Genomic DNA, 27,594 nt, shown 5'->3' with positions numbered 1-27,594 from the left:
CGTACCCACTTGATAGCCTTTATTCCGATAATGCTTCAAATTGATATGAAAGCAAAAACAACAAGTTGCTTATTGGAGAGATGGACACTGCAGATAATTCTGATGGCTTCAAATTATATGGCAAATGGTCCCATTTTGCCAATTAAATCTCCATCTAGTGCATAATGTCATATGCCTTTTGGTTCAATCAAGCCGAAATCCAATCCGCCATCTACTTTAATTTAGATTTAAATTCACTCAAGTCTAGCACTTCAGTGTTCTTTGTTCAAATCTTCTTGTCATTATGAGTTCAATTCCCTGTAACTACAAATTATGTTGCATGTTCAAGTTGTTTAAATCAATTCAAAGTCCTTTGCACTTGGTTCAAATCCGAGTTCAAGTCAAGTCCAAGTTGTTGCCAAATCCAGTTCAAATTCATTTAAAAATACATTTAAAATTTTGCCCATTTTGAATACAAATTCCTTGTAGTTTACTCATCTTAATTATACTCAAATTCAAATTAAGTTCATGTTATTTGAGTTCATCTTATGCTCAAATTCATTCAATGTCATGCTGTCCAAATTGAGTTTAAATCCAAGTCCAGTTAGAGTTCACCTAAGTCATTTTTTGTTTAATCAAGTTCAATTCATTTGAATTCAGCTTAAATTCTCAATTCATTCAAGCTCAATAATGTACAAAAATCTACAGGTTCGGGCCCCTGTAATTTGTTCATTTAATTTCAAATTTGGTCCTTTGCATTGTTCATTGGAATTTATTTTCAATTCGTTGTCGATTCAAATTTAAATTCAGTTATAGTCCATTTGAGTCCAAGTTAGGTCCCCTGTCCACTGAAAAATCTGGCAGCCTCCCTACCGCCACGCTAGAGAAAAGCGTGTACAATAGGTGTCGGATCACACCACGACCAAAAATCATTAATCCCACCACACCAGAGAAAGGCTTGTATGGGTATTCGGGCACCTACTTGAAAACGCAGTTCTTTGCCCATAGGTGTTGAAGCACCAAAAGGTACTTATATTTGTCCCCTCCACGCTAGAGAAAAGCATGTACAGAGCCTACCCGCTTCGTCGTAGGCATCGCACCGGGTTCCCTTCCCACCACGCTAGAGAAAAGCATGTATTGGCGTTTTTCCGGCTCGACACGAACGCGAAAAGGCAATTTTTTTAGTTGAAAGAGTTATACCTGCGAATTGCGACAACGAGGTGGATGGCATAAGAATCGAGACAACTTTTTTTCTTTTTTTTTTTTTTTTTTTAATATTTCTTTTTTCTTCTTTTTTTAAAATTTTTTGTTTTTATTTTTTTTTATTTTGGTGACTTTCTACTCTCTTTTTTGACCTTATATATATATATATATACATTAATATTAATATTAACACTAATAAGAATAACAAAAAAACATAAAAAAGAAAACGAGAGGGGGATTACCCTTTTTGGATTCTGCCATAGGTAATAGGTTAAAATCGGGTTGGAGGTTGACAGAGATGGCGATTTGGTCTGGGATTTGCGAATAAGAGAGGAGGGGGTCGAAGGTGGCCAGTGGAAGTAATATATTGGTACCAAAATGATTGTTCACATATGCTCTTGTTCTTTTGCACACAAATGCTTTTTTGACAAATTTAATCAACCAGCAAGCTTCCATTTCTTAGAACTCATCTATAAGCTTAGAAGCACGGTATAGTAATATATTCAAAATAATCTCATTGGTAATACACTTTTATTTTTCCAAAAACCGATATTCAAAATATTAAAATTAACACCCAACACTTTTCATTCATTTTGGCCAGCAAACTATAGCCTCCCTTGTCTAGAGATAAGGCACATGCTGTAGGCTTAAAGATCTTTTGCCAAGTAACAATCTCAAACTTATAATTGCTCGCTGAACTTGTACAAACAGCCCTTCAAAGTTCCAGACATTCATTTGCAGTGATCTATAGCTTTCTGACATCAGTTGGCTGCAAACAAATGTGCTATTGCTTAAATCGGTTTTCACACATACTCTCTCTAAAATAAATCAATGCAACTAGTTAACTTTTGATTTGAAAGTCCTAGCATGCATGGAGCTCCCCATTGTAATACTCATTTGTTTTTTTTTTTCTTTTAATTATTATGCCAGTGTGTCTTAATCATTTATATAGCTTGCAACTCTCATCTTGTAACGGACGATCTTATGCCGGAAAAAAGATAACGGAAACCGAGTGTAAAGGATCCAATTCATCACCAATATGGGTGGAGCGGGTGGTCTTCATTAGGTATTTAGGTGGTTTGTTTTCATTGCTCTTACTTATTATGAATGAATCAAGCCTTGTTAAGTCCTTCTCCCTCTTAGGGTGGATCAATTTCTAGGTCTAATTTAATATATATTTAAAAAAAAATTTCTCTTTAAACACAATTCATCTCTCCACCACTTATCAGCTTGTAACGCTCCACTGATTTTGAGGTGGAACAATCTAACCTCCATATTCTTTGATTCTTCAAGAATTAAGTGAAGGAACCAGCCTCTTCCCACTCTTCATCTCAGAAAGATCTAAACAACGTAATGAATTTCATCTATCCTCCTTCAAAAGTTTGAAGGATGACAGAACAAGTAAAAAATTATCAAAAATTAAACTTAAATCAATATTTCATCTTTGGTATTCTAAGAGGTTAAATGTCCCTCCAGCTTGCTGACCCTTGAATTCCCTTCATCAGCCAAAACAATTCTTTTCTTCAAAAAATACTAGGGAGTCCAGCTGGAACCAAACACACCAAACCTCAGTTTTAAATGGCATTTGGCTTGATTCATACTCTAAAACTAGTAACCCATTAGCGTCATGATGCTATTAAATTTGTACCAAATCTATCACCATCGTATGAGCCCAAATCACCATTGCTAGGCACAATGAATTCTCGGTCAAGAATGCATTTTTAAAGCTGTAGAGCTGTGATAAATAAATACTAGCATGTAAAGAAAAAAACCAATCCCAAGCTTAACCAGACTTTATTTTTTTGTGATATCTGATACTAAGTGGGGATTCATTTTAATGTTCCAAAATTAAAAAATAAATAAATAACCCAAAGTTAATGTAACCCATTTTTTACGCATCAAAAAAATTATAAATAATATTTTATAAAATTCAGTAAATTGCACTGATCATTCAAAAATTTAGATATTTGTAATTAGATAAGCTTATATAAGTTAAATTAGCAATTAAATTTATTAACCTAAGTTAACTATTAATACTGTATATTGGATTAATTTACTGTAGCTTTACCTAAATCCCACAATCCATACATTCAACGGAGGGAGGATTTGGAAAATCGTGATGAAAATCTGAAAGAGGAAAAGTAAGTTTAGTGGATTTACATCAAGGGAATATTAATATAAATATATAGGGATTAAATCCAATTAAGGGAAATAACATCCCATGGCTTCAAAAGCTTATTTCCGCAAGCTTGAGGAGGCAAATCAGGAGCAAGTCAAATGCTGGAAGGAGGGAAATCAGCTGGAGAAGGAGAAAATTTCAGGAAGAAGGAATAAGGGAAGAAGAAAGAAGAGGAAAAGAAGAGGGGAAGGAGAGAAGGAAATTGAGGTTTTGAAGGTAAAGTTGGATTTTTTTTTTTTTTATTCCTCACTGCAATTTCAAATCGAAGTAGAAGGTTTTCATGCTTGTATGAGGTGCGATTATATTAATGTAAAAATTTTTATTTTGATTTTACTTTGATTAAATTAAGTTGAGAAATTAAGAAAAAGTCAAATTAATAATTTGTATATCTTAAGTTTGTTTATAGAAGAATAAAGTTCCGGTTAATTGATAGGTGGCTAATCCGGTGGTTGATTGTTGACATCCTCAATTAGGAAAATATGCAACTTTAATTCAAAAAATCAAAACTTTTTTCATAATTGGGTATAATTTGATTTGTTTAATCAGCATATAATTTATTTTTTTTTATGAAAATATAAATACATTCCTAAATTTTAAATCTAAAAATATGCATGTACAATGGTATAAGGGAAAGTGATGTAAACATCTGAATACTCAAAATATGAAACTAAATTAAATTAAATTAACTTCAAAAAGATAGTATATAGGTATATATTAACCATTTGAAAACCTGTACACATAGGGTGACAAAAGTGAGCTCATTTGGAGGCAAAAGGGCCTCCAGTTAATATGTAGGATGACCTGAACATACAAGTGCAACAAAGGTGGCCCTTATGAAGACAAAATAGTCCTTGCCAACAAACCACCTCCACATACATGATATATTCTGAAATTGAAAGAAGAATTGTATATGATAAATGTAACCAATAAAATAAATTAGAGATGATTAATTAAAAGAACGCAACATGTACACACTTTTTTATGAAATATTGTTAATGCTTGAAGCTCTCTAACATTTTGCTTAAAATTTTGTTCTCAACTGGATATGTACGATTATGGGTAAATTAGTTATTTAGATATTTTCATATTTAAGAGTTTCAACTAGCACATGAGACAAATGTATGATTATAAATGATTTTATTTTATATTTGAATTTTGTATTGAAGTTGCTATCTTGCTGAGTTGTTTTAACTCAATCTATATTATGTTGAATATCATTTCAAGTAAAGAAAAAGGCAAGGTAGAACCTAAACAGGAATTATATTTTGATATTTTGTTCTACACTATCTTTTGAGTATACAGTTCTGTTGTAAGATAAAAGCTTTGGCAGATATCTATATTATAATTAAAATGGAATTATTTGATGATATACCATAGAATCCTAATATATTTTAGCAACTTTGTATTTTAATAGATGAAATGTTTTATTTTGGAAATGCTTCCGCTTTAGTGAATAGTGAATCTTTTTAATTCTTCTAATTTAGAATCACTATTTACTTCTTCTAATTTAGAATTCATGGTATACAAAATGATTAGGAAATTTTAACTTTGTTTGCCTCATGACGTCCTGGAGTGGTCATCATGGGGTATGAAATTCATATCCATAACGAGCTCAAATATGCATAATGAGCTACATTTCAGCATTAAAACTTTGTGGGGACATCATGTCCACAACAAACTAAAACATGCATAATGAGCTACACCTTTAGCATTAACAAATTAAACTTTTAGGAGAAAAAATACAATACCTGAAGAAACAGCTGACAGCTTCATAAATTTTATGCTTCTTTAGGACTCCATCTACTTCAGAATGCACCCGCATAATTAGGCAGAAACCAAGAAGATGAAAACGTCTACACAATCCACCATCAGCATACCAAGAGCTCGGGGATATCTTTGTCTTAGTAGAATAGATATCTATTATATGAAATAAATTCTTAAGGAAAAAAAAAGGTCAGTCGTATAAAAGAACCGTACTTAATCTTAATGTCATTAGATTCTTTAATTTAAAAAGAAGTCACCTCAGCGGCTTCATATTGTCCATGTCTAACCAGAAGGCAAGCTAACTCAATCATTGGGGTAGACGTGATTGAAGACTCGTTACCAGTAACTCCCCACACAATCAAACTGCTAAACTTCCACACGGACCGGAAGAGTTGATCAGAGCTCAAAAAAGATTTTAAAAACTTAGCATCACCTTCAGAGAAGCTGGGAAAATCAACCAAAAAAGCCAATGTATAGCCAGACAACCCAAGCTTTCCATCCGATGGTCTTTTGACTGCTTTACTACCTAGACTTACGACAGAAATATAAGCATGTGATCCTACAAAAACGTAAAACACCAAGGACAAATAATAGCCTAGAGGGAGAAAAGAATAACAAACTTATTAAATTTTGTAATGGAATGGTAAAAACAAAATCTAATCAAGATATTACAAAATTTCAAGCACATATAAAATAAAAATAAATAAACATATATCTAAGCTATCTACAAGTAAGAAAAGATCATGATCCTACTTAGACTAAACTAGTCAAACAAGTGGGTACTGACTTTCAGCCTAAACAGGCAGAATCCATCCAAGTTTTAATGCAAGATAGCAATTATTGAACAATTATACCACTTTAAGCTGAGAAAGTCAGAGATTGACGCCCTTTCATCAAATGAAAGGCCTCCAAGAATCAAAATGCTCTAGAGAACCAAAAGGCCTCTTAGGTGTAAGAACCGGGTTTGCCGGTTTGAACCGGCCCTTATCAAATAGCAGGCGAGCAACAACGAGTGAAAGAACAAGCCGCGAGTGAGTGCGAGGGTAGCAGACGGGTTCGGATCATGCAAATGAGCAATGAAACGCATTCAAATGCCAAAGGCAGCGACTCCTCGTGGGAGATAACTCCAATTTGCTCACTCCATTTGAACCACACGGATAGAAGATACTTTAAAAGAAAAGAAACGAACAAAGACTGACTGAGAGAAAGAAAGAGAGAGCAAGAGGGAGACTTCATGGAAGTCAAAGGAGGAGGTGGTCGGACGTTTGAGCAGCGATCGAGGAAGAAGACGCAAGTACGGGCAAAGTATTTATAAAGCAAAGATTCAGTAAGAGTATCATAACTTTCATTTATTTCCTCACATGTTCAAGGTTTATGTTACAATAAATTTTGATTTTAAGAAGCTAAAGAATATTCAAGCTATTACAATACAGGATGGAAAGGTATGGTTATCATTTAAAAAGAGTGATATATTTTATAAATAATAAATAAAAATAATTTATTATAATGTAATTTTAAATAAAATTTAAAAAAATTAAAAAAAAGAAACTATTTAATTAGCATGTTGATAAATTTTCTAAAATAAACCTGCGATTTAATCTAATACCTTAAAATTTATGAATTTTTAAAAGATAAATTAGTAAATATTTTTAAGGAAGTTTACTCTAAATTTATATTATATATGTGATTTTAAATTAAATAGGATAAATTAATTTATGTTATTATAATAAATTGTATTTAGAAGAATAATGAATTTACGAACTAAGGATAAATGACATAGAATATACTTAAAGTAATTAAGTAAAGAGAGAAGAAATTTTTTATAAATTGGTATTTAAAATGAGAAATTATGAGAGTTAAATAAAATCTAGATGTTAATTAAGAAAATTAATTATATAGCAAATCCCAAATAAGATAATAATGAAAATAATGTTTTAAAATTCAGTTTTAATTAGTGAATTATCTAGTTAGTTAAGTTAATTAAAGAGAGCAAGAGCGATTTTATAAGATTTAATGTTTTAATTTGAAATTAAAAACAACAAGTTAGAGAAATTGAGAGCATTTAGCAATTAAATTTTAACAACATGATCCTTTTATAGGTGTTAAGTGTATCGACCTAGAAGTACGGAGTAAAAATGAAGAAGCGCAACACCTAAGTTCAAGTGAGTATTCATGTCCTAATTTTAAGTAATGATATTTGATTTTCCTACACATGATACATCATATGTTGTTGTTATTTATTTATTTTATTGTTAATATTCTATGATTTTTCTTTATTAAAGACAATTGATCATCTTGAACTAGAAGCCTTGAATTTTTATATCATCAAAAGGTCATCATCACTCAAGTTCAAGCTAATCGGATTCGGGTCGGATCAATTTTGGGTCGAACCTGAATCCAACCTATTGACCCATTTTAACACCTATACTAGAGCTCAATATGATGGTTAAAAATCATGTGGTAAAGGCCCTCATCAACACAGGAAGCAGCAATAATTAAGTTTTCTTTTGTTTTAGTTCAATAGTTGGGATTGTCAGCCAAAAGAGATTTGTAGCCATCCTTTAGGAGGGATCAATGGTGGTGTTTTATATATGTTAGAGTACAAGTGCAAGGTGAAGTTCACAATATCTAATATTTTAATACTGAAGCTTTATGAGATGTAATTTTGTTGGATGTCAGCCATGTTTTGCTAAGGAATCCCTATTTGGGGGATCAAGATGCAATATACTTTCATAGGAAACAATTATTCACCTTTAATAAGGATGCACTAGAGTTAGCAATCTAGAATGTTATTTCTATTGAAAAGTTTATATCATTCAGTGGTAAATTTCAGGGTAAAAATAGAAAAAAGATTCCCATGAACATAGCACAGGTTGAAGAAAACTACCCTCTCAATGAGAAGTCGAAAATCAAAGGCAAGTCATGGAGGATCCCAAATATTTTTAAAAGATTCTTAGGTCTTTTACAATTTTTCCAAGAGTTTCAAGAGGATTGATTTCCATCAAGATACAACTCCATTTGTGGGGGTTGGACTGGCAAGAGATTTCAAAATTCAAATATTGCTAAAAAGGAGAATTCATAAGTAGAGTGGTAATAAATTAGCAAACAACCATATCCCCAAGCTATGGTTTACCACATCAAGGACCATTACAAGAGATTTTTCTATTGCATAGATTTAGAATTTTATCTATTTTTCCTGAAATTTATTAGTTAAAAAATTATTTCAAGAAGTGATTACTGATAAAAAAACAAAGCCCCTGAGTAATTCATTTGTTTGTTGTGGTTTCTTCCGAAATCATTGAGTATAAGATTTGAACATGCTAAAAGAATACAATTAAAAGACTGTACAAGAGGGAGTCACAGTTGGATAATTTAATAACCTATATGCAACGAAGAGAGCCGAGAGCTGAAATCATCCACGACTGTAGGGCTAGTTGGAGTGGTTCCAATAAAGTGGAGAACCAGCCATTGTGTTACTATTTCATGAGCCATGGGAATCAATTTTGCTTTTATTCGGGTAATATCAGCTTGTATCATTGAAACCTGCATGTATTCATGCCCAGAATCAATAACAGCTTAAATGCATAAAATGGAGAAATGTACCAAGAAAATTCTCATTATAATGTTGGAAATATACTTTAGTACAATATGTGAAAAGTTATAAAACATTGAATATTTTCACATAAATTATCTATCTATAAAAAAAATTGATAATTTGATTTCCTTGTCAGAATCATACCTGCCCGCTAGTATTGATCAAATAGCCAAGAAGTAGAAGTACATCAAAAGCTGTCTCAAACATTACCCTCGAAACTTGTGAAGTAGCCTGAACCAACAAGAAAAAATTGATACTGCAATTTCCTTCCAACTCACAATTTTGGCTGCTTCTATGTGGTTTCAGATACTCAAGATATTTTTCTACCACACTTAACACTCCAGCCCAATTTGAAGCCCTAGAGTGCAAAGCATGCAGAGAGAGCAACATGTCCACTGAAAAGTTCCTCAAGCTTCTATGAGCAGATTGCCTCTTTTCCCAAGTATCGACTCCAACCTGCACTGGCAGAGAACCAGCCAATGGATAGTATCCAGTTTCCAGAATCTTGAGTAAGTGAAAGACGACGTCTTCAGATGAAATTGAGGGAACAAGAAGAGATTCATAGAAAATAGCAGAAGCGGCTCTTCCTATCTGATGATTTATGTGACTCGTGCATCTAAGAACTTCATAAAGCAGTTCACTATCATCACTGTCTGTGGGTAAAACCAACCCATAGCTTGTCAAATCATGAAATTCGTCAGAAGAACCTGAAAGATAGTAACGGAAGCTTTATTATTTATGACAAGAATCTATCAAGCTCGCCTTCAAGCAACAAGGTGTTTAAAAAAAAGACCTGACCATAAATAAGCTTCTCAATCCCTTCCAAAGAACGGAAAAGAGATAAGGAATTTTTCCTGATCAGACCAAGTACATTGTTTGAAGTATCAAAGAACAATCCATACGGCACACTATACTGACACCAGTACCGAAAATAATGAGAGCAAAAATCCTTCCAGTAATGGACCAGTGAGCTTGACATGGCAGAATTTACCTAAGCAAAACATCATTGGACATTGTTAGAGAGAACCAAATAAAATACTATCACATTCCAAGGTATACTATACACTCAAAAATGAAGTTACCTTGGCATTGACAATTTTGAAAATCTCTTTTCTTATGTCAGCAACAGACAAAGACTGAAACTCAAAATCAGAAAGATACTTCTGATCAAGAAGCATAGCACGTAGAGCAGCACTATGATAAATCCCAGGTTGGAGCAATCTTTGCAAAAATATGGAAGATAGAAATTGGACAACCTGGTCCTGAAAAATAAAATAGCAAAGCTCTAAAAGTTGACAAACCTATTATGACAATTGTTCATGGATAGAAAAAATATATAGAAAAAAAATCGTACAATTTTTAGCAAATATAATAATACTCAGTCACTTTCAGGGTGAACAGTAAAGGAAAGGCAGAACATTAGAGTGAAACATTAAAAGAAAAAAAAAAAGCAAAGAAATGAATACATCATTATCATGAGAACCGAATGTAAAGGGCAGTGAGGAAAGAGTACAGGAACTTTTCCATTTTTTTTCTTTATTTTTTTTTGCATTTTTTTTTAGCATATGTGAATGTGCAATTTGCATTTAGGTCCTTGTGTTTTTCCCAACATTCAGTTCGACTATTCTATTTTTCTAAACCTGAATATTAAGCCCCTAACAATTTAATCAGTAATCCATTTGGTCCTATCAAAATTATTTTAGAATTTTCTGAATTATTCTAATTTTTTTATATTTTTATTTCAAGTTTGCGTATTTTATTTTTAGGAATATCTCCTTTTAAATCAGATTATACAAAATTTTATGACTTACACAGATTTAACATTTAAATTATTTAAATTTGAAATATAAGCATATAAAAAAAATAGGAATTTAAATACTTGTATAATTTATTTGACCATGAATTGAAACTTTTGAGTCAAAATCCCCCCCCCCCTTCCCGCACTCTTCTTATCATTTTTATGACTCCATATTTAACATTTAAATTAATTAAACTTTAAATATAAACATATATAAAGAAATAAGAATTTAAGTACTTGTAATAATTTATTTGACTATGAATTTAAATTTTGGGTCAAAAATAATTTGACTAATGAATCATAAGATGCACTTGATAAAACACAAAATCTTTTGTTAGCTGAAATTGATTTAAATTTATCTCATTAGACAGACATGCACCCCAGGTCTATAAGGGATCCTTACAATTGCAACTCATGGCTATTGAAAAGGATCCTTCAATCAAGTTGGGTGAAATACCTCCTTTGACTACGTTGATTATGGACCATGACAATATGGGACGACATAACAATGAAATCTAAATCAGATTTGTCACCATTCCCAACCATTTGCTTTAAGCTAACGATAGTAAATTTCCTTAAACTTCATAATCAAGTAGTTGCTACTTATATATTGAGGTTTTAGTACTTATCTAATGATTAGCCTCAATCAGAAGTCTCTCTCATCACCATAAAGGATAATTAATCATAGGGATTTGCACATATGAGAAAACTAGAGCTTAAATACCTCGTAAAATGAGAGCAAAATTTATAGGATTTGTCTCATCTTCAATCTAATTTTCCTTTTAAAAATATGACCCGAAACAATTAAAACGCTCTCAATAGAGCAAGGGCACGAATATTCGAAGCCCATAATATAAAAACAATAGCCTAGACGTCTATAAAATAACAAGAAGTACTCCAAATAAGCATAAAATATCATTAAGAAGATAAAAAATACTCAGCATAAATAAAATAGAACATCATAAGAATTCCATTCAAGTCAACTCTATACCTTGCCAATATACTTTTACTTGTACTATTTTTATCATTGTTTAATTTGTGCACATATGAAATTGTAGTTAAGCTTGACATATAGTATAAATTAAAAGGCCTTATCATCTCTTGCCAATCCCCCCTTAAAATTTCTTTCATTTTCCACTCCACATTTGTTCTACCATCAATTGATTAAATCATTTCAGTAAATAGTTGTTCTCATTACGCTTCATGATTAAAATTTATCCTCATAAGCATGTACGGATGCAAAAGTGTTGAGGCAACATTTAAAAGTTTCAGATGGACTAAGAACAAGCTAATAGAATTACATTGATAACATGACAGCACCATATTTCTTGTTTCAAAACAAGTGAGGAACGCCAAGAAATCATTTCCACAATGCATTTACCACAAAAGGTGGCATGTAAATGATCCGTGTAATCAGTTATCAGACTATAGATATTACACAAAACACCTCAGTTTGAAACTGAACTCAGTTATTTAGTTCAAAATACCACTGCGTATCCTTACAATGAAATTAAGATGGAATACGAACAAAATTTACAAACTAAGCAAAATGGTCATCAAGGGTGAGCATGAGTCCAGTACCTTCATTGCAGAAAATATGGATGTGTTGGCCCACACTAGATCATCTAAAGCATGTTCAGAGTTTTGAAAAAGCTGGTCAGCAACAAAGTCTTCTTGCAAACCATAAATGGATGCATGTTCCCTGAAAAACATCTCTATAAAGTGTATGTAAAACTAGAACTATCAGCGTTTGAAAATAGATGGTCAGAAAGAACTTTTAGGAAAACAAAAGAAAAAAATTTGCAGTTTTAACCCAATTTGAGGCAGTCAGATTCCAAAGTCTTCAAACTACAATTGCATGTATTCACAGAAAAGAAACTCTATGAAAATAGTATTTAAAACTGTAGTTACCAGATTAGTCCGCATTTTTGGGTGCAGACCACATTCGAGGAAAATCAAAGGAACTGTCCCTATAAGCTTATATTAATATAAATGACTTACAAACCATTACAAATTTTCTTACATGGGTTCAATTATATTTATCTATTCCAGTATAGATCTCATTTTATTTTTCAACAAAATTATCTTTTTTATCCATAACTATCCAATATTTAAATATTTTGATATTTTGTGGTTTTATGCAGTAATCGCTCTGAGCAGCTGCACAAAGAAATGAAATTTTGAATCCCTAATAGTTCCCAAATGGAAGAGATTATCATGTCCATTACGTTATAAATCAATAATCAGGAAGACTTCATCGCATTGATTCAATCAATAATCAGGAAGACTTCATCGCATTGATTCAACTGACTATCAATCATGAGACAATAGTCCGTCCAACTGAAGTTCAACTTCTTAAGAGAGTTTGCTATACAGCGAGGTCTAATTTCCATTACATTCTTAAATGCATGCTTATTATGTGTCCAATAGATTGTCGCTCACTGATTTATTGAATCAATTTAATGTCATGTTGCTCATCATGCTTTCAATGCTGTGTTTGATGTAGGCTGCTTAAATTCTGGATATTGTTAATGTGGATCTACAATGAAATATATAAAATCAAGTAAATATATACAAATTCATGCAACAGAAACTCTTAATTTGGACAAATATTCATTACTTGATATGAAAACCAAAAGCACGAAGATATTCAATGCTAATGATAATACAATAGTTTTTAATATAAATGATACATGAAAATCAAAATCACAAAAATCATACATTTAATTGAAAACCATGTGTACAAAATTCAGAGTATATCCAGCTTGTATAAATTTTGTCACTCATGCAAATCAACCCTCCCGATTGTACAAGGAGGAAGCATCTCCTGAATATCTTCAATACCCACTTGATCAAGGAGTAGACAATAAGGAATAAAAAAACCAAGAAGTTTATTCAAAAATATAACTTCGCTTTTTTTGTACATCTTTCAGATCCCTTTTCATCATTACAAGTGCTATTGATTTATTTGTTTATCAGAAGCTCAGCCCAGTAGAGCCACTCAAAAATAAGATAATGAAATAGAATCTGCTTTTTGCAAATTTAAACCAGAATCACTCAAATATGAACAAAGCCGGGTGAATATTCAAAATAGTTTGAATTTATTTTCAAAAATTTTCTAAACACAATTCAAGTCCGTGCCCTAAGAAATTTGCCTTAAAATTTAATTTTCTTTAGAATTGCAATTCCAACTCATATTTAGTTATCGTATAAGAAAAAATATGATAGATTTTCATTACATTATATTCTATGATATCCATAAATATCCAGGTTTTTGCCTAAAGGTGCAATATAACTATAAGCGAGAGCATTACATGAAATTTGATTGGCACATAGTCAGCATCAACGATAAAATGAATAAGGGAAACATTGGCCAAAAGAAAATTAGTATAATCTGTGAATTACCACAAGCAGAAGCAGCGCCTACAAACAGTATAAAAAACATGAAATAATAGCTCGGTGTTATAAGACTTACATTTTATAATCATAATCAGATAATTCATAAAACAATGATCCATCTTCTTTAAGAATCCAAAGCTTGTCTGAACTGACTTTCAAGTCAATAAGTCTTCCCTAATACAAAAATTGAATCATCATCCTAAGACAACAGGAAAATGCTCAAGAAAATAGATAATGTAAGAAAATCGAAACAAGCAACAATTTGCATAAACATGCATACATAAACAATCATATATATAGTCCATTCCCATGAATTTAAAAAAAAAAACAGTTTTTAGTTTCTATCCATTTTGCATTTAACAAATTGACATCTGAGCTACCAAGATGCAATTTAAGAAAACTGGTCATATTTTAATTAATGGAACAGCATATGGACTAACACCTAGATTCCACTAAATTCCACATTTGTTTGATTATTGATTAAGCAACTTCCTTTTCTTTATTTCCCTTTTCCTTTTCATACATCATGTTTCAATTAGCATATCTTAAAGAACCTGATAGTGTCATACAACATTCTTGATTTCGCAAAAAAACAAAAAACTCAAATCTAATGAATATTTTAAGTAACCAACAATAATATTGGAGTAAAGCTACAGATTTTTCAAAAATATTTTATAAATGAGATTTTTTAGCATGATCAAATGCATAAGATTCATGTTTCCTATACTAGATGTTAAGTGAGAACAATGTAAACTTTCATGACGTGTGCTTTGTTTTTAGTCCGGTTCTTGATGAAGAGAATAGACAGTCTTAAATTTCCTTTTGGAGTTTTCATAGCCGAAGAAAATCACTATATGTGTGGATTAATATAGTCCACAAAATAGGGAAGGGCCAAGCTATAATTTGAAGATGTACAAGGTAAAGATATTTAAGGATATACACCAAAATCAGGCCAAATCTAAATAGACGTTATACCAAAATGCAGCCCATTGCTCAACAAGATGTACCATGATTAGAAGGAAAAGTTGTGCTAATTTGCACCTGCTTCTTACTTAGCTTCATGCCTCTACAAGCACCTTTACACAGATATAATTAAAAAAAAAATGTAAACCCCTACATGAAGCTGTCACTAATGCAAATACTCGGGAGGTTCCTTTTTTTTCACTCTTAAATCTGAATTTACTGATAAGCTACTTTCATGATTCAAACCTTACAGAGCATTACTGAAGAAAATAAAATAAAAGTATTAGAAGGATTTAGATTTGCTCACATTGATGATCCACAAAAGCATAATATGCAAGAATAAACCAGATATAAGGGAGATCATAAGAGCTAAATAAGCCCAAGAGACTAGTGTTTCACAGAAATGATAGTAGAGATTAAATTTATAGCTGAAAGAAATGATATTAGAGATTAAATTTATAGTTGAACAAGCAAGCAAGTAGAACAAGAAGATCAAAAGAATAAAGTTAAGTCTAATATATAGTTGGGATTGTTAGTTGGGTCAATCAAACCCTGTTTAGACACTGTCCCAGAAAAGCCCTCATAAGAAAATAATAGGGTTGGGTTAGCCTTTCTAATAAAAAGGCTCGTGAAAACATAAACATCTTTTATCTACTATTTTGTGAGCTAACCAAATAGGCTCGTTTAGAATCCTTAACAACTTTCAGCTTGTTTACCATCTAAATCCACCACCAATCAACATGTGTGGATATGATCATTGGTCTCCAATAGTTAGAACAGATTGAAACAATTTGAAGTCTTCCTCGAGGAAGAAAGCAGTAACACCAGAGTTGAAGGCAATTCAATTCTGAGAATGTGGTGGAGGATAAAGACTAAGAAGTTGTGCAGTGAACCTGGAAGGATGGCATGAAACAATATTGATCAATTATGGCTTAGAAGAGTGGAGTCTATGGTGGGTTTGCTTGGGAGGTGATTAAAGGGGTGTAGTAGAGCCTGCGGAGGAGGACAAAGTGGAGCTTAAATGTGCTAAGAAGAGTAGAGCTGAAGCTTAAATTAACCAACACATCGCCTGACTCTTTGATTCAGAAGGCAGCAATAGTGGTGGAGGTGTGTTTGAGGAAGGAGTTGACGAAGGCTTTGAAGGCAATGATGAAGACAAAAATAATATACCATTATGAGCTTAAATGGGTTAACAAGACAAGTACATTTAGAATGGAAAAAAGGGACTTTCAGATTTAGCCCTAGAAAGCCCTAAAGCTTATTTAAACCCTTTTATTTTATCCAATTATAGGTCACCCAATGGACTCATGGGCAACCAAACCTCATTAGCATCCCAACAGTAGGAAATCAAGGAAAGAAGTCCAGAAAAATGCCTTCTTTCCTAGAAATCATCTCTAGTGTTTTAGTTGAAAACCCATGACAGCATGGTTGAGCAATCTCCCTCACTCTTAACGATAATGAGGCCTCTATCTGGATTAATCTATCAAAAATAAAAAAGAAATTGCCCACTCATCTTCCCTTCAGGATTACAGATGAAAAGATTGAACATTCTGACTCCCAACAGACATTATAGATCAAGTTGTTCAAAGATTACTGTCAACAGACATTTTAGATCAAGTCGTTCAAAGGTTAATATCAGAAAGGCTTCTTCTCAATGTTGGCCAAAGGTTTCTCTAGATTGACAAAGCATTAACCCAAGTCCACCACAGTAGCAAGCATAAACTAAGACCATTACTTCAATAGGTTAATGTGTCTCCATATATTTTAAGGTTGTATGCTTAGAATATATAAGACAAAATATTGAACAATTCATGTGACATTGAAAACAGAAAATCCTTGGAAGTGATCAGTGTGTCAAACTTTTACTGGATGGATAAAGAACAAAATCCCTTAATGCAAAGAAGAAGGACGAAAAGCAACAAGCCAACAATTAACAAAAGAGAACACTATTTTATGAACTGTTGATGAGGACATCAGATTTCGACACGTGTACCGTCGTCGGAGACGCGGATCGACGGCTACGATCCAGAGCCTTTATTTCTGATTTATTTTGTATTTTATTTGTCCTCACATTTTATTTTCCTAGTTTACCCCTGTGGGTATTGAGTCGTTATTGTATCCCTGAGGGCATTTGTGTCTTTCCAACTTTGTTCCAATTTGTCCTATTTATAGGAGGCCTCTTGCATTGTACTAGAGGATGAATGATGAAGTAAAATTTCAGTTTTCTTTCTTTGGATGATCTCTTAGTGAGTTCGTGAGAGGAGATGCCCAAGTGGGGTAAGAGTAATACCCGTCAATCTTGGTGGATTCCAAGGTTCGCGGTTCTTCAATTTTCTTTTCTTTTATTTTTCTTGTGTTGAATCCCCTCCCCTAAACCTCCCACCCGCCTCATCCCCCAAAGCCTTTTTTTGTATTTTTCTTCTAACCTAAGCTCTCCCCTTGTCGCCGGCCTCCTTGGGCCACCCAAGCCGCCACCCACCACCCACCCAATCGCCGGCCTCCCTCCCCCGTCCTCCCTTCTCCCCTCAGCTAGCCGTCGGCCCACCTCCCAAGCCCTCAAATTTGAAATTCAATTTTCAAATAGCCATTTACTCACTTTCCTAAAATAAATTTGGTCAATATGGAAAGTTTCTTATTGTGAATTCAATTAAAATTTGAATTCAAATAATTTCCTATTGTCTAAATCTATGATAGGAAACTTACCTATTTGATTTAAATCTGATTTAAATTTCAGATTTTTAATTGCTCCTTAATTAAATCCTTGGGGCCTACTCACTTAAACCAAATACCTCTCCCCCTCTCTCTATTTGGCCGGCCATCTATTCCCACCCCCCTCTCTCTCCTATCTCATTAATTGTCACCAATTAACTCCTCATAATCCCCTCTTAACCGCCGGCCCCCCTTTATGGGATTAATTTGAATTTCAAATTAATTCCCTCCAATTCCACTTAACTTGAAATATAATTTCAGATTTCTAATGATCACACCAAACCCCCACCTAGCCCAAGCCGCCCCCTTCTCCCCTTCCTCCCACCCGAACCCCTCCTCCCTCCTTTTCTCCTTGGCCGAATTCCCCCAAGTGACAGCTCCTCCTCCACATCGTTACTACACACGGAAAGGATCTCCCATGATCATGTATGGCCGATCCAGAGCGTGACCACGGATTCGTGTTCGACTATCAAGGGGATATCGACGTCATACGATCGCCGTTCTTCGACGTTGGATTCGGATTAGACCACACCGTCGAGGATTACTTAAACTGTATTCTTCCCCACCTCGTGAACGTCCTCGACGAGCAACTACTGGCAGACGAGCGGACAATCACCGGGCACCCACCCGCTTCCCCAACTCAGGCTCCTTCCCCGGCGACTAGTCCCCTCGGCATCACTTGTTTATTAGTGGCATCCTTAAGTTTGTATGCAATCCTCTTCCGCTAAGCCGAGCGACATCAAGAGTGAATGTGAGGGACTCCGAGGTGAATGATCTAGATCTTAAACCGTGGATTTTTGTGAAGTGACATTTGCTTTATTATTTATTTGTTGGTGTAATTTTGCTAGTCTCCTGTTGCTTTTAATTGTAATCAATTGGCATCACTTAATCTTCCGCGGAAATTTTCTAAAGATCTATCTTGATACGCATACAATTATATTTAGCTACGCAGAATTCACAAATTATTAATTTCTACACGCAATTCTTGTTTTGTATTACATCAACTGTATTTAGAAATTAGGCAACATCCACTAAATAGCCATTTGAACCCGGGATGAGCTCCTACAGTCTGCTTCTTCAAATAGAGATACTATATTGAACTCTGTCTCATATAAGCTCCTTATAATTCTTTCCATTGCTCTGAAAAGCTAAAACGGGTATATAAACTAAAACATCGCAATGTTTCTTTCATTGAAAGTCTCTCCAACACATGAGCTTCTCTTTAAAAGATATGTGGCAATAGAGAGTGTTTTCACAACTGATCGTTATGACAACAACTTCAGATCTTGACATTACCATTCAATCAGTTAAATGTATATTTGCATGCACAAAATACTTGAGATGAAATACAAAACTCAGAGTGTAACGTGAATAAACATTTTATAGAAAAACAGAACTGCTTAACAATTAAAACACATCCAAAGAGAAGCATTAGTTTACTTCAGGATAATCTCACCTTGTCCAGAAGGATGGTTTTCAACAATGGCTCCGGTGACAAAATGCTCTTCTCACCAACATTAATGCCAAAGTTATAAACAGCAACTACCTCAACATCAGATACCTTGATGGGTAAAGAAGTCAGAAGTTGTGAGTATATAGCATAGTAGTATAAAGTATCTACGGCATCAAAGATGCCAACTAAGCAAGAAAAAGTGAAGAAACCGATAAACGGCAGCAATAACGGTATGATTACCCTAAAATGGGAGATAATATTGTTGAAAGTGCTGGAATTACTCATACAAAACTTAAGAAAAACAAAATAAACACTGTTGCAACTATGTGTTCCATGCATTCATCAGATGTTAATTCTTTTGTCATACAGGAAGCACTTACATGTAAAACCGCTAAAGTAATCACACTAGCGTCATAGTTAGGACAACCAACCCATAACCGGGAGGGAGTAGTTCCTGCCATGTTAAACAGAAAGAAGAAATTTAGAAGGAAATAACGAATAATGTAAATTAAATAAAAATATTACCATCTCAACAAAAATTAATATTTTTAGCATCAAAATTAGAGACTTCAAGAAGAAATTTAGTTATCATCATCAAGGGATTTCTTTTTAATGAAAATGCTGTGATTAACCCTTCTCGTTAGAAACAAAAAAGTAATTCATAAAGTTAAATGAAGAATAAAAAGACCTGAAAAATATTTAAATAGTGACCACGGTGACATGTTATGGTACTATGCTACCATAAATTATGGTCTTGGCATGGTAAGAAATTGCTAAATGCAGACCAAATCTTTATTTTGCAGGATAAAAACAAATTCAAAACAAAATGTTTTATGAATAAATATGAATTATGTTATAACTTTTCTTGAGTAATTATTTGTTCAAAAGTTAGTATCAAATGTTTTACTATAGGTAAGCATTAATTTTAGATTTGAACCAGATATTGTTTTAAATTTTCACCTTCTTAGCTTCCACAAATACAATACAAAGTGGAATTCTTATTGGATTTAACTACTTTAGTGACCGAAAATAGAGAACTAAAAAGGGAAGGCAATTAATAAGGGAAGGCTGCTGTGGTGAAGAATTGGGAAACTCTTAATGTGCTGAAGGTTTTCTTCTTTGCATGAAGGAATAAAGCAGAGAGATAAAACATAGTAGATAAAGGGAGAGAAAGAGAGAAAATAAAATATAGAGGGAGAGGATAGTTGAGAAAATAGGATAGAGAGAGCAAAAGAGAAAGTGATGCAATCATAAATTCTGTAATTTCATTATCAAATATTGAACATTAGTTTTTAATTTAGTTTTTTGTATTTTTTTAGCTATCCAATGATGGGAAAGCATCCAATGATCATGGTAGGTTGTGCTTGGGCTTTGGTAGGCCTTTGGTTTGCTAGCATGATGGGTCCTTGGGCTGTTGCTGGTTCTCGGGTTGGCTTATGGTTCTCGGTTTGTGCTTTAAGTTGTTAGCTCATTAATGTTGAGCTGAAGTTTAGTTCATTTATTGGGGGAATTTATTGAACTACCTAGCTCATTAATCTAAAAATATATGCTCATAAGTCTTGGATTCATTTTGGAGTGGACTTGTCTCTTCTCCTCCTCTTTTCTTCTCATTTCCCTGAGCTGGGTGATTTCCCGTGCTCTGTCCCTTGGGTTTCCGTGACTGGTGGTTGGTTTCCTGTGCCGGGTGGTTTTCCCGTGCCTTTGTCCCTTTGGTTCTTGCGGATGGCTCCTCGGTTCTGCGGTTTTCTGCTTGGAACCCGTGGGTTTCCTTCTATGTTTTGTTGTGATGTTTGAGAATTGTTATTGTGGTTGTTGGCCTTACATTTCTCTATATCATATTGGCTATTTGGTGGTGCTATGGCTGTTGAGTTCCCCTCTCTTGCCTATATATTAGAGATGATTTTTGAGGGGAGAGGTTGTTGAAAATTGTTGAGCTTAGTTTCTAAAAACCTGAGGGTTTTCTCTTCCTCTTGGAAAGGCTTGAGAGCTTTGTCCACTACTTCTTCTCCTCTATTTCGTCTGGGCTTCTTACCTCTTTCTTCTCTACGCAAGTTCCACTCCAGTTGTATCCTTCTTCTTGAGCTGTGGTGATGTTTGTTGGCTGATTTGGGAGCATTTGCTGGAGGAGTTTGGTTTGGACGTTTGGACTATCTTGTTGTGGTGGACCATCGGTTTGCTAGCCCTAAGCACATATTTTACTTAACCTACATTTCGATCCATGTGAGGAAACCGTTCTGTCGATTGTTCTGAGGATAGCAACTTTTTTTATTTCTTTTGTTTCTTTTGACTTCTCTTCTAGTTTTTATCTGTCGATTTTGTGCTAATAGATGATTGCTACTATTTGAATCGAGTTTGGTTATAGTTTTGCCCATTGTTCCACTTGTTTGGCTTTTCTAACTATTGTGCTTGCATCAGAAAGGAAACAAAAAAAAAAAGAAAAGAAAAGAGAACATCCCTTGGCTATTTTGTTTGTGGTCATGATCTATTGTCTCTATATAGTACAAGCATGGTAGCGTCGATTCAAGCATGCTGGTCATATAAACAAGTATATGATGCACATAAGAGTATAAATGAGTTGAGTCAAACTCGAGCCACCCCTAACTTAAGCTTTATATTGATTAAGTAATCAAGTTCAAGCTTGAGCGGCTCAAGGTCAAGCTTAATTTTACAAGCTAGAACTGGCTCACAAGCCATTTCATTTATGATGAAAGCAAGAAGATCATTCTTATTCAATCAAGTATTATGACAATATGATAAAAAAATAAGAAATTAAATGATAAATAATAAGAAATAACTTGAAATAAGGAAGATTTGTAATGTTTACATAATTTTAAAAATGTATGCTAAAACCATCAAATTTTAATATATTTTAAATGTAATTTCTATTAATTTTTTTAAATGAGTCAACTCATGAGCCAATGTGTCGAATCAGAACAGATTCAAGCTTGACTCGTTAACTTACTAGGATCGCTCATAATCCATTTATCAAGTCGAATCTGAGCAAATTCACAAGTCAGCTTGACTCAATTACACCCCTAATTGTCACCGAAGTTCGTGACTAGAAAATACTACTCGAGGTCTGACATTTCTTTCTTTAAGATTCTAAATTTGTTGTTGGGCCTTTTAAAATTCTTCATCTAATATTTCAAAGAATATATGAGAATTTGGTGTGCCAACTTCCTCAAACCATATAATTTTTTTCTTTTATTTTGATTTTTCTACCGTTTTCTTTTTTATGCTCGTTGATATTTTTTTCCCGCAACAAGCATCTGTGCCAATTGGTGCTCCAAGTGAAAATGGCATAAATGCCTGGCAATAATGGAAAGGGGAAGATGTCCAATGAGAAAGATAATGGGCACTGATAGATAAGATCGAGGACTAGTTGTACCAAAAGAAACTTTATTATCTCTTTTGAAGACAAAATCAACATTCATGAACCAAGAAGACTAGGTACACTTGGACAGACTAGCAATTGTAGTTGTTTATCTATAACTTGCAAAGAATGTTGCCTTCAAAATGATGTTTGAAATAGCTATTGTAATGTCTGAAATCAAATATTAAAAAATGTCTAATCAGTCTCTGATATATATAAAACAAAAATGGTTTCACCCTAAAATAGTCCCTCAACACTTTGCATGTAGTCAATTTAATCTCAGATTATCACATTTCTCTAATTTAATCCCTCGACTAAATAAAATTATGTGAAAAAATAAGATGCACCCTTCCCCACTATAATCGAATATTTTCTCCATGCAACAATGAACAAGAGCAAGTCAATTTTGTTTAACCACGTATTTGACTGCCTTTATTTTAAACTTTCAAAGATTTCATGTTTTTGTGATTGCTTTTCTCAACAACAACAATCTTGGAAGCCATTTAGAGTTTATATAGTCACAGCAATAAAGTTGTAACAAATGCAAAGTTGCAAACTACATACATCCACATGAGAAGTACTCATACAAACAAAAAACATGGCTGCAATTCACCTAAAGAGTCTCAAGTTGTAGAAGTAGATACTAAAGATTTGCACACAAAATTGAGAAAAATAAGTTGATAAAACTTTGCCTGTCAGTTCACTTGAGCTCAAGTTATGATTAAGCACCCTCGCATGACTAACAAGATCCCATAAATGCACGATCCCATCAGAATGAAGCACAAAAAGTAATTTTCTAGTGCAAACTTCAGATATTACCATATCCTGCACAGCCCCTGCAGCCTTTCCCCTGCATGGCATTTCTTCTATAAATAAATTTTGAACATAATATCAAAATGTCTGAATTTAAACAAATTTAAATTTAATATTTGCTGATGTGAATTCAAAAACAATTATACTAAAATGTCACTAAATTAAACCAAATAAAAAAGATATCAACCAAGCAGATGAATTCCTCATTTTAACCGCTCTTTAAGTATCATTCAGAAGAAAAAAAAAAGGAAAAAAGATGGGAGTCTCATGCAGAGGATAGACGCTGCTTGGTTTAGCTATATTCTCTATGCATGAAACAGTGATGCTTAAACCTACCTGGACATGAGATTCCATAAGCGACCTAGTCCAGAATCATCTCGTAGTTCATACATGAATCCTATGGGGAAAAAAGATATTCAAGTAACCGCTACAAAAAGTACAGTAAATCTTGTGAACAAGTACATATAAAATATCAAGAACCAAGTATCCTTGATCAAAAAATGAAAACTCAAATAATGATTAAATATAAGAGCAAGAAATAAACCCGGTTTGCTAGGATCAAGAACTCCAAGTTGGTAACAGCTAATTGAACCATACTGACGCCCTAATAAAAGGCATCCTGATGTTGCTGCTACAGCTGTTACCTTTCCGTCCAGTGCATTACTTTGCACACTAAATTCTCTAAGATCACTCTGCGGGAAAATTGAACCAGACAAAAAATTGAAAGGCCTTTTCAAATTGAGAAGATAAACAGTTCCTGAAACAGTCAACGCATATAGCGAGTATGCATCTCCTCCTGCAAGCTGATGTGAAAAAACGAAATTTTTAAATGTAATTTGAGTGTAATGCAAGAAAAAATATTAGGAGTTTTCGCTTTGACAGGAAACACTGTTCTGGAAAAGAAGGCGCGGTGCGAACCTCATTTTTACACAGAAATGCAAAAGGATGAAGCGCGTCATGGAAGATAAGATGCAGCCCGGTCTCCGGATATTCATTACAAGCAAAGAGCTCAATAACCTCCAGAATGTTAGGGAAGTTTTCATGTATTCTCCTGTGAAGAAAAAAGAAAGCAAGGAAAAATACATCGATATTACATCTTCTGATGTAACCTAGGGCATCGAACGATTATGAGTTTTTAGGTGTTTACAACAAAAACTACAATTTCTGGAAGCATTGACAGATAGCATTTCAGTTTAAAAAAAAAAAAAATCTACATCAAGTGCAGAAACTGTAGCTGAAGTTAAAAATGGTACATTTAGACCAAAAAGGAAGAGCCAGGGCAGACTATATGCTAAGATGTGAAAAGCACAGTACAAAACAATCCGAAGTAAAACAAGAAGACGAATTACCATAAGAGGTAGGCTGGTGGGTCTCCGGAAACAACATTGCAAGAGGCAACGTTATGGTGTATCGCCGGAGTGGTAGCGACCACTGAGTCAGGAAGAGGCGGAGGCATCGATGAGGGGACGGTGAGCTCGATCCATTTGATCCCGTCTCCCGTGGCAATGGGAACTTCCATGGCGGCGAGAGGCCGGGCGCCAGCCGCCGACATTGGGACAAGAAGTTTTGTGCGGGGAATCGACAGGGTGCGGGATTCTGGCGGTCCAGATCAATGTTTAACTTCCAACTTTTATAGAATGTGGAAGGTTTTGAAAATCGGATCCGAACAATTCGACCGGTAGAATCAGAGTAGAATAGTTCGAATCAGATGACATAATAAATAATAATATAATTAAAAGAAATAAAATTAACATAATAATAATGATAATTTATTCATAAAAATTTTATAATTCTAAGAATTTTACACTAAAAAATAAATAAAATTCATACATATATAATATATTACATAATTTTAAAAATAAATATAAATAATTATTATATTTATGCTATATATTTAAATATAAATAATTACTAATTTTAAATTTAAATATAACATCTTCATTTTTTTATTTTAATTTATATTTAATAAAAATTTAGCATATATACAAATATATATATATTTGATATAAATAATTGATTTATGTTATATATTTAAGCATAATTTACATATATAAATTATATATAAATTTTACATTATAAAACTATATTTATAAAGTCATACAATATTATTTTTTAAGATTTTTATTTTTCTATCATTTAATTTCGCATTTAGAAAATGTTAGAACTTTAAAAATGATAAATAATTATTTTATTTGAATAATTATAAAATAAAATTAATAATAAATTTAAGAAGTTTAAAATTTATTATGATAATTTTTTATTTGAATATTCTACAAAAAGAATTTCCAACAATTTCTCATTCAAACAAGTCAAATGCACATTGTTAAATGTTGAAACAAAAAACAACTAGTTCTTTAGTCCCACATCACTTAGGAATTCTAAGTTGTGTTGTTTAATATTCTTTTCCTTGTAACTCAATATTCTAAGAGCTTTCATGGTATTATGGCATCATGTGAGCTAGATTATTTATATTTAATTTACTATATAATATAATAAAACTTTTGAATAATATTATTAAATAAGATATATGATATTTAAATTAATTTAATATTAATTAAACATTTTATATAAAAATAAAATATTTAAATATATTATTAGTTGAACCGGCGGTTCATGCCGGTTTTGGCCGGTTCGTTGTTAGACCGGTTCTTGGGAAGGACCGAACCGGCTGTAAGACCGGTTCCCGGTCGAACCGGCCGGTCCGGTCCGATTTTCAAAACAATGGAATGTACACAGCTCGCCTTGACTTGTTGGTCGAGAGCTTATGATTCCAACTAAAAGATTTTGGTTCTTAGTCTTTGCGTAAGCGTTATGTGTGTGAATTTGTCTTAAATGACCTAAATGTCCCCAAAAAAAACTTTTATAGAATGTTCCTTCAACCTGAGTCTAAAACACTATGGCGACTATTTAAAATAAAATAACTTGTATAAAATCCCTACTTAATATCATATGGTTATTAGTACAATACTCTTTTTTTTTACACTACGAATTTGTATAAATTTATTGGAACCAAGTGGTTCGTCAGATTTTTTTCCTTAAGCAGTCTAGCATATTGATATTGCTTCAAATAATTTCTATAAACAATATAATTTGTATTAATTTTGGGCATCCTAAGTGCGTCTGATAACTCATAATGGGTGATACACCCATCTCAAAATAATTGTTAAGATGCACGTAATAATTTATAAAAGTTGTATGCTTTTGATGTTAGGTGGATCTTTTGATAGAGATGGAGATTTACCTTCAGATATATGACAAAATTGAAGAAAATCGAGGAAAATCACTTCCATGAGCCGGGTGGGTCGAGCAATCGAAAGAGGGCAAAATAGGGGAAATAGGAGGCTATTGTGCGTGAAAAGAAGAAGAATGGCATCGTGTCACAACCCATATACCAATTAGATCATATTGTGTCGAGTCACGAAAGGACATTCCCAAGATCTATCTAGTAGAAGAGTTTCTTTTTGAGTTTTTATTCATTAATAGAAACACAGAGCCTTCAGTCATCATATTTAAAGCACAAAAAATAAGCCATCAAGATTTTCATTTATCTGCCTGAAAACTTCGCAATAAAATATCCATCATAAGTACATTCATGGTACAAAATCAATATTAATCATTAGAATTACACTATGATTTTCAGAAGAAAATCTAATACCATAAAACATACTGACAATCAAAACTATGCAACCTTTATATACTCAACCTGCCTCTTTTCTTTTTCCTGACCTAAAATTAATACATGTAAAAAGATCAGGTATGTGCAAACTGCGGCTCAATAGACTACATGGAACCTATCCAAAATCTTAATAATAAATGAAACAAAAATTAAACAAATCACTACATAAACAATAATATACTACTCGTACAAAAACATGCAACAAAAGGACATGTTGATCTAACTAAAGCACACAAATCCTTGAAATTGAATTATCTTGAGTTAAAATAATCATATAAACAATTAGAAGCAATTGCAAGTGAATTAGATCATAATGAGCTTGCATTGAAATTAGAAGTAGCAAGCTTTGAAAGTGCAAAAAATTCTCAAAATCAAAATCAATGCACTCCAAAATAATAAATCATCACCTACATCCACACAATGGTATAACCCCTCATCACTACATGCATCATATACCCCTAGGAAGAGGCACTACACCCGACATAAACTAGTGAATCCTTTTCCTGATGTTAGATGTCATTCTTGTAGCATGCTATGTCATAAATCCTGCATTTACAGAAGTTACTGTATGACACATCTAGTGTGGAGGCCAAAATCACTTGCACCACAACATAATATGTATGCAAGTCATTCATCAAGGCATAAGGTCGCACCCAAACCCACTTGGATTCTCAAATCTAATATTTAATT

At 33.3% G+C, this 27,594-nt stretch overlaps 1 protein-coding gene across 2 annotated transcripts in view; it reads right to left on the bottom strand.

Moving 5' to 3' along the window:
* The window catches only part of LOC110100214 (nuclear pore complex protein NUP160), a gene marked incomplete at its 3' end in the record, with an annotated part of 51,229 nt that extends 26,379 nt beyond the window's left edge, over positions 1-24,850 (bottom strand). Inside the window, 15 exon segments of one of the 2 annotated variants that reach the window (XM_020827632.2) lie at positions 5,110-5,297; positions 5,383-5,684; positions 8,506-8,668; positions 8,865-9,427; positions 9,519-9,711; positions 9,803-9,982; positions 12,100-12,220; positions 13,994-14,091; positions 19,046-19,150; positions 19,423-19,496; positions 23,108-23,265; positions 23,565-23,625; positions 23,773-24,031; positions 24,147-24,279; positions 24,578-24,850. In XM_020827632.2, the coding sequence (XP_020683291.1) occupies positions 5,110-5,297; positions 5,383-5,684; positions 8,506-8,668; positions 8,865-9,427; positions 9,519-9,711; positions 9,803-9,982; positions 12,100-12,220; positions 13,994-14,091; positions 19,046-19,150; positions 19,423-19,496; positions 23,108-23,265; positions 23,565-23,625; positions 23,773-24,031; positions 24,147-24,279; positions 24,578-24,780 (2,801 nt within the window). 2 annotated transcript variants of the gene reach the window in all.
* Positions 24,851-27,594: the final 2,744 nt, after the last annotated feature.

The sequence above is a fragment of the Dendrobium catenatum genome, unplaced genomic scaffold, assembly GCF_001605985.2.
Source record: "Dendrobium catenatum unplaced genomic scaffold, ASM160598v2 original_scaffold_53126, whole genome shotgun sequence".
Lineage (NCBI taxonomy): Eukaryota > Viridiplantae > Streptophyta > Magnoliopsida > Asparagales > Orchidaceae > Dendrobium > Dendrobium catenatum.
This window is presented reverse-complemented; position numbering and strand designations above follow the sequence as displayed.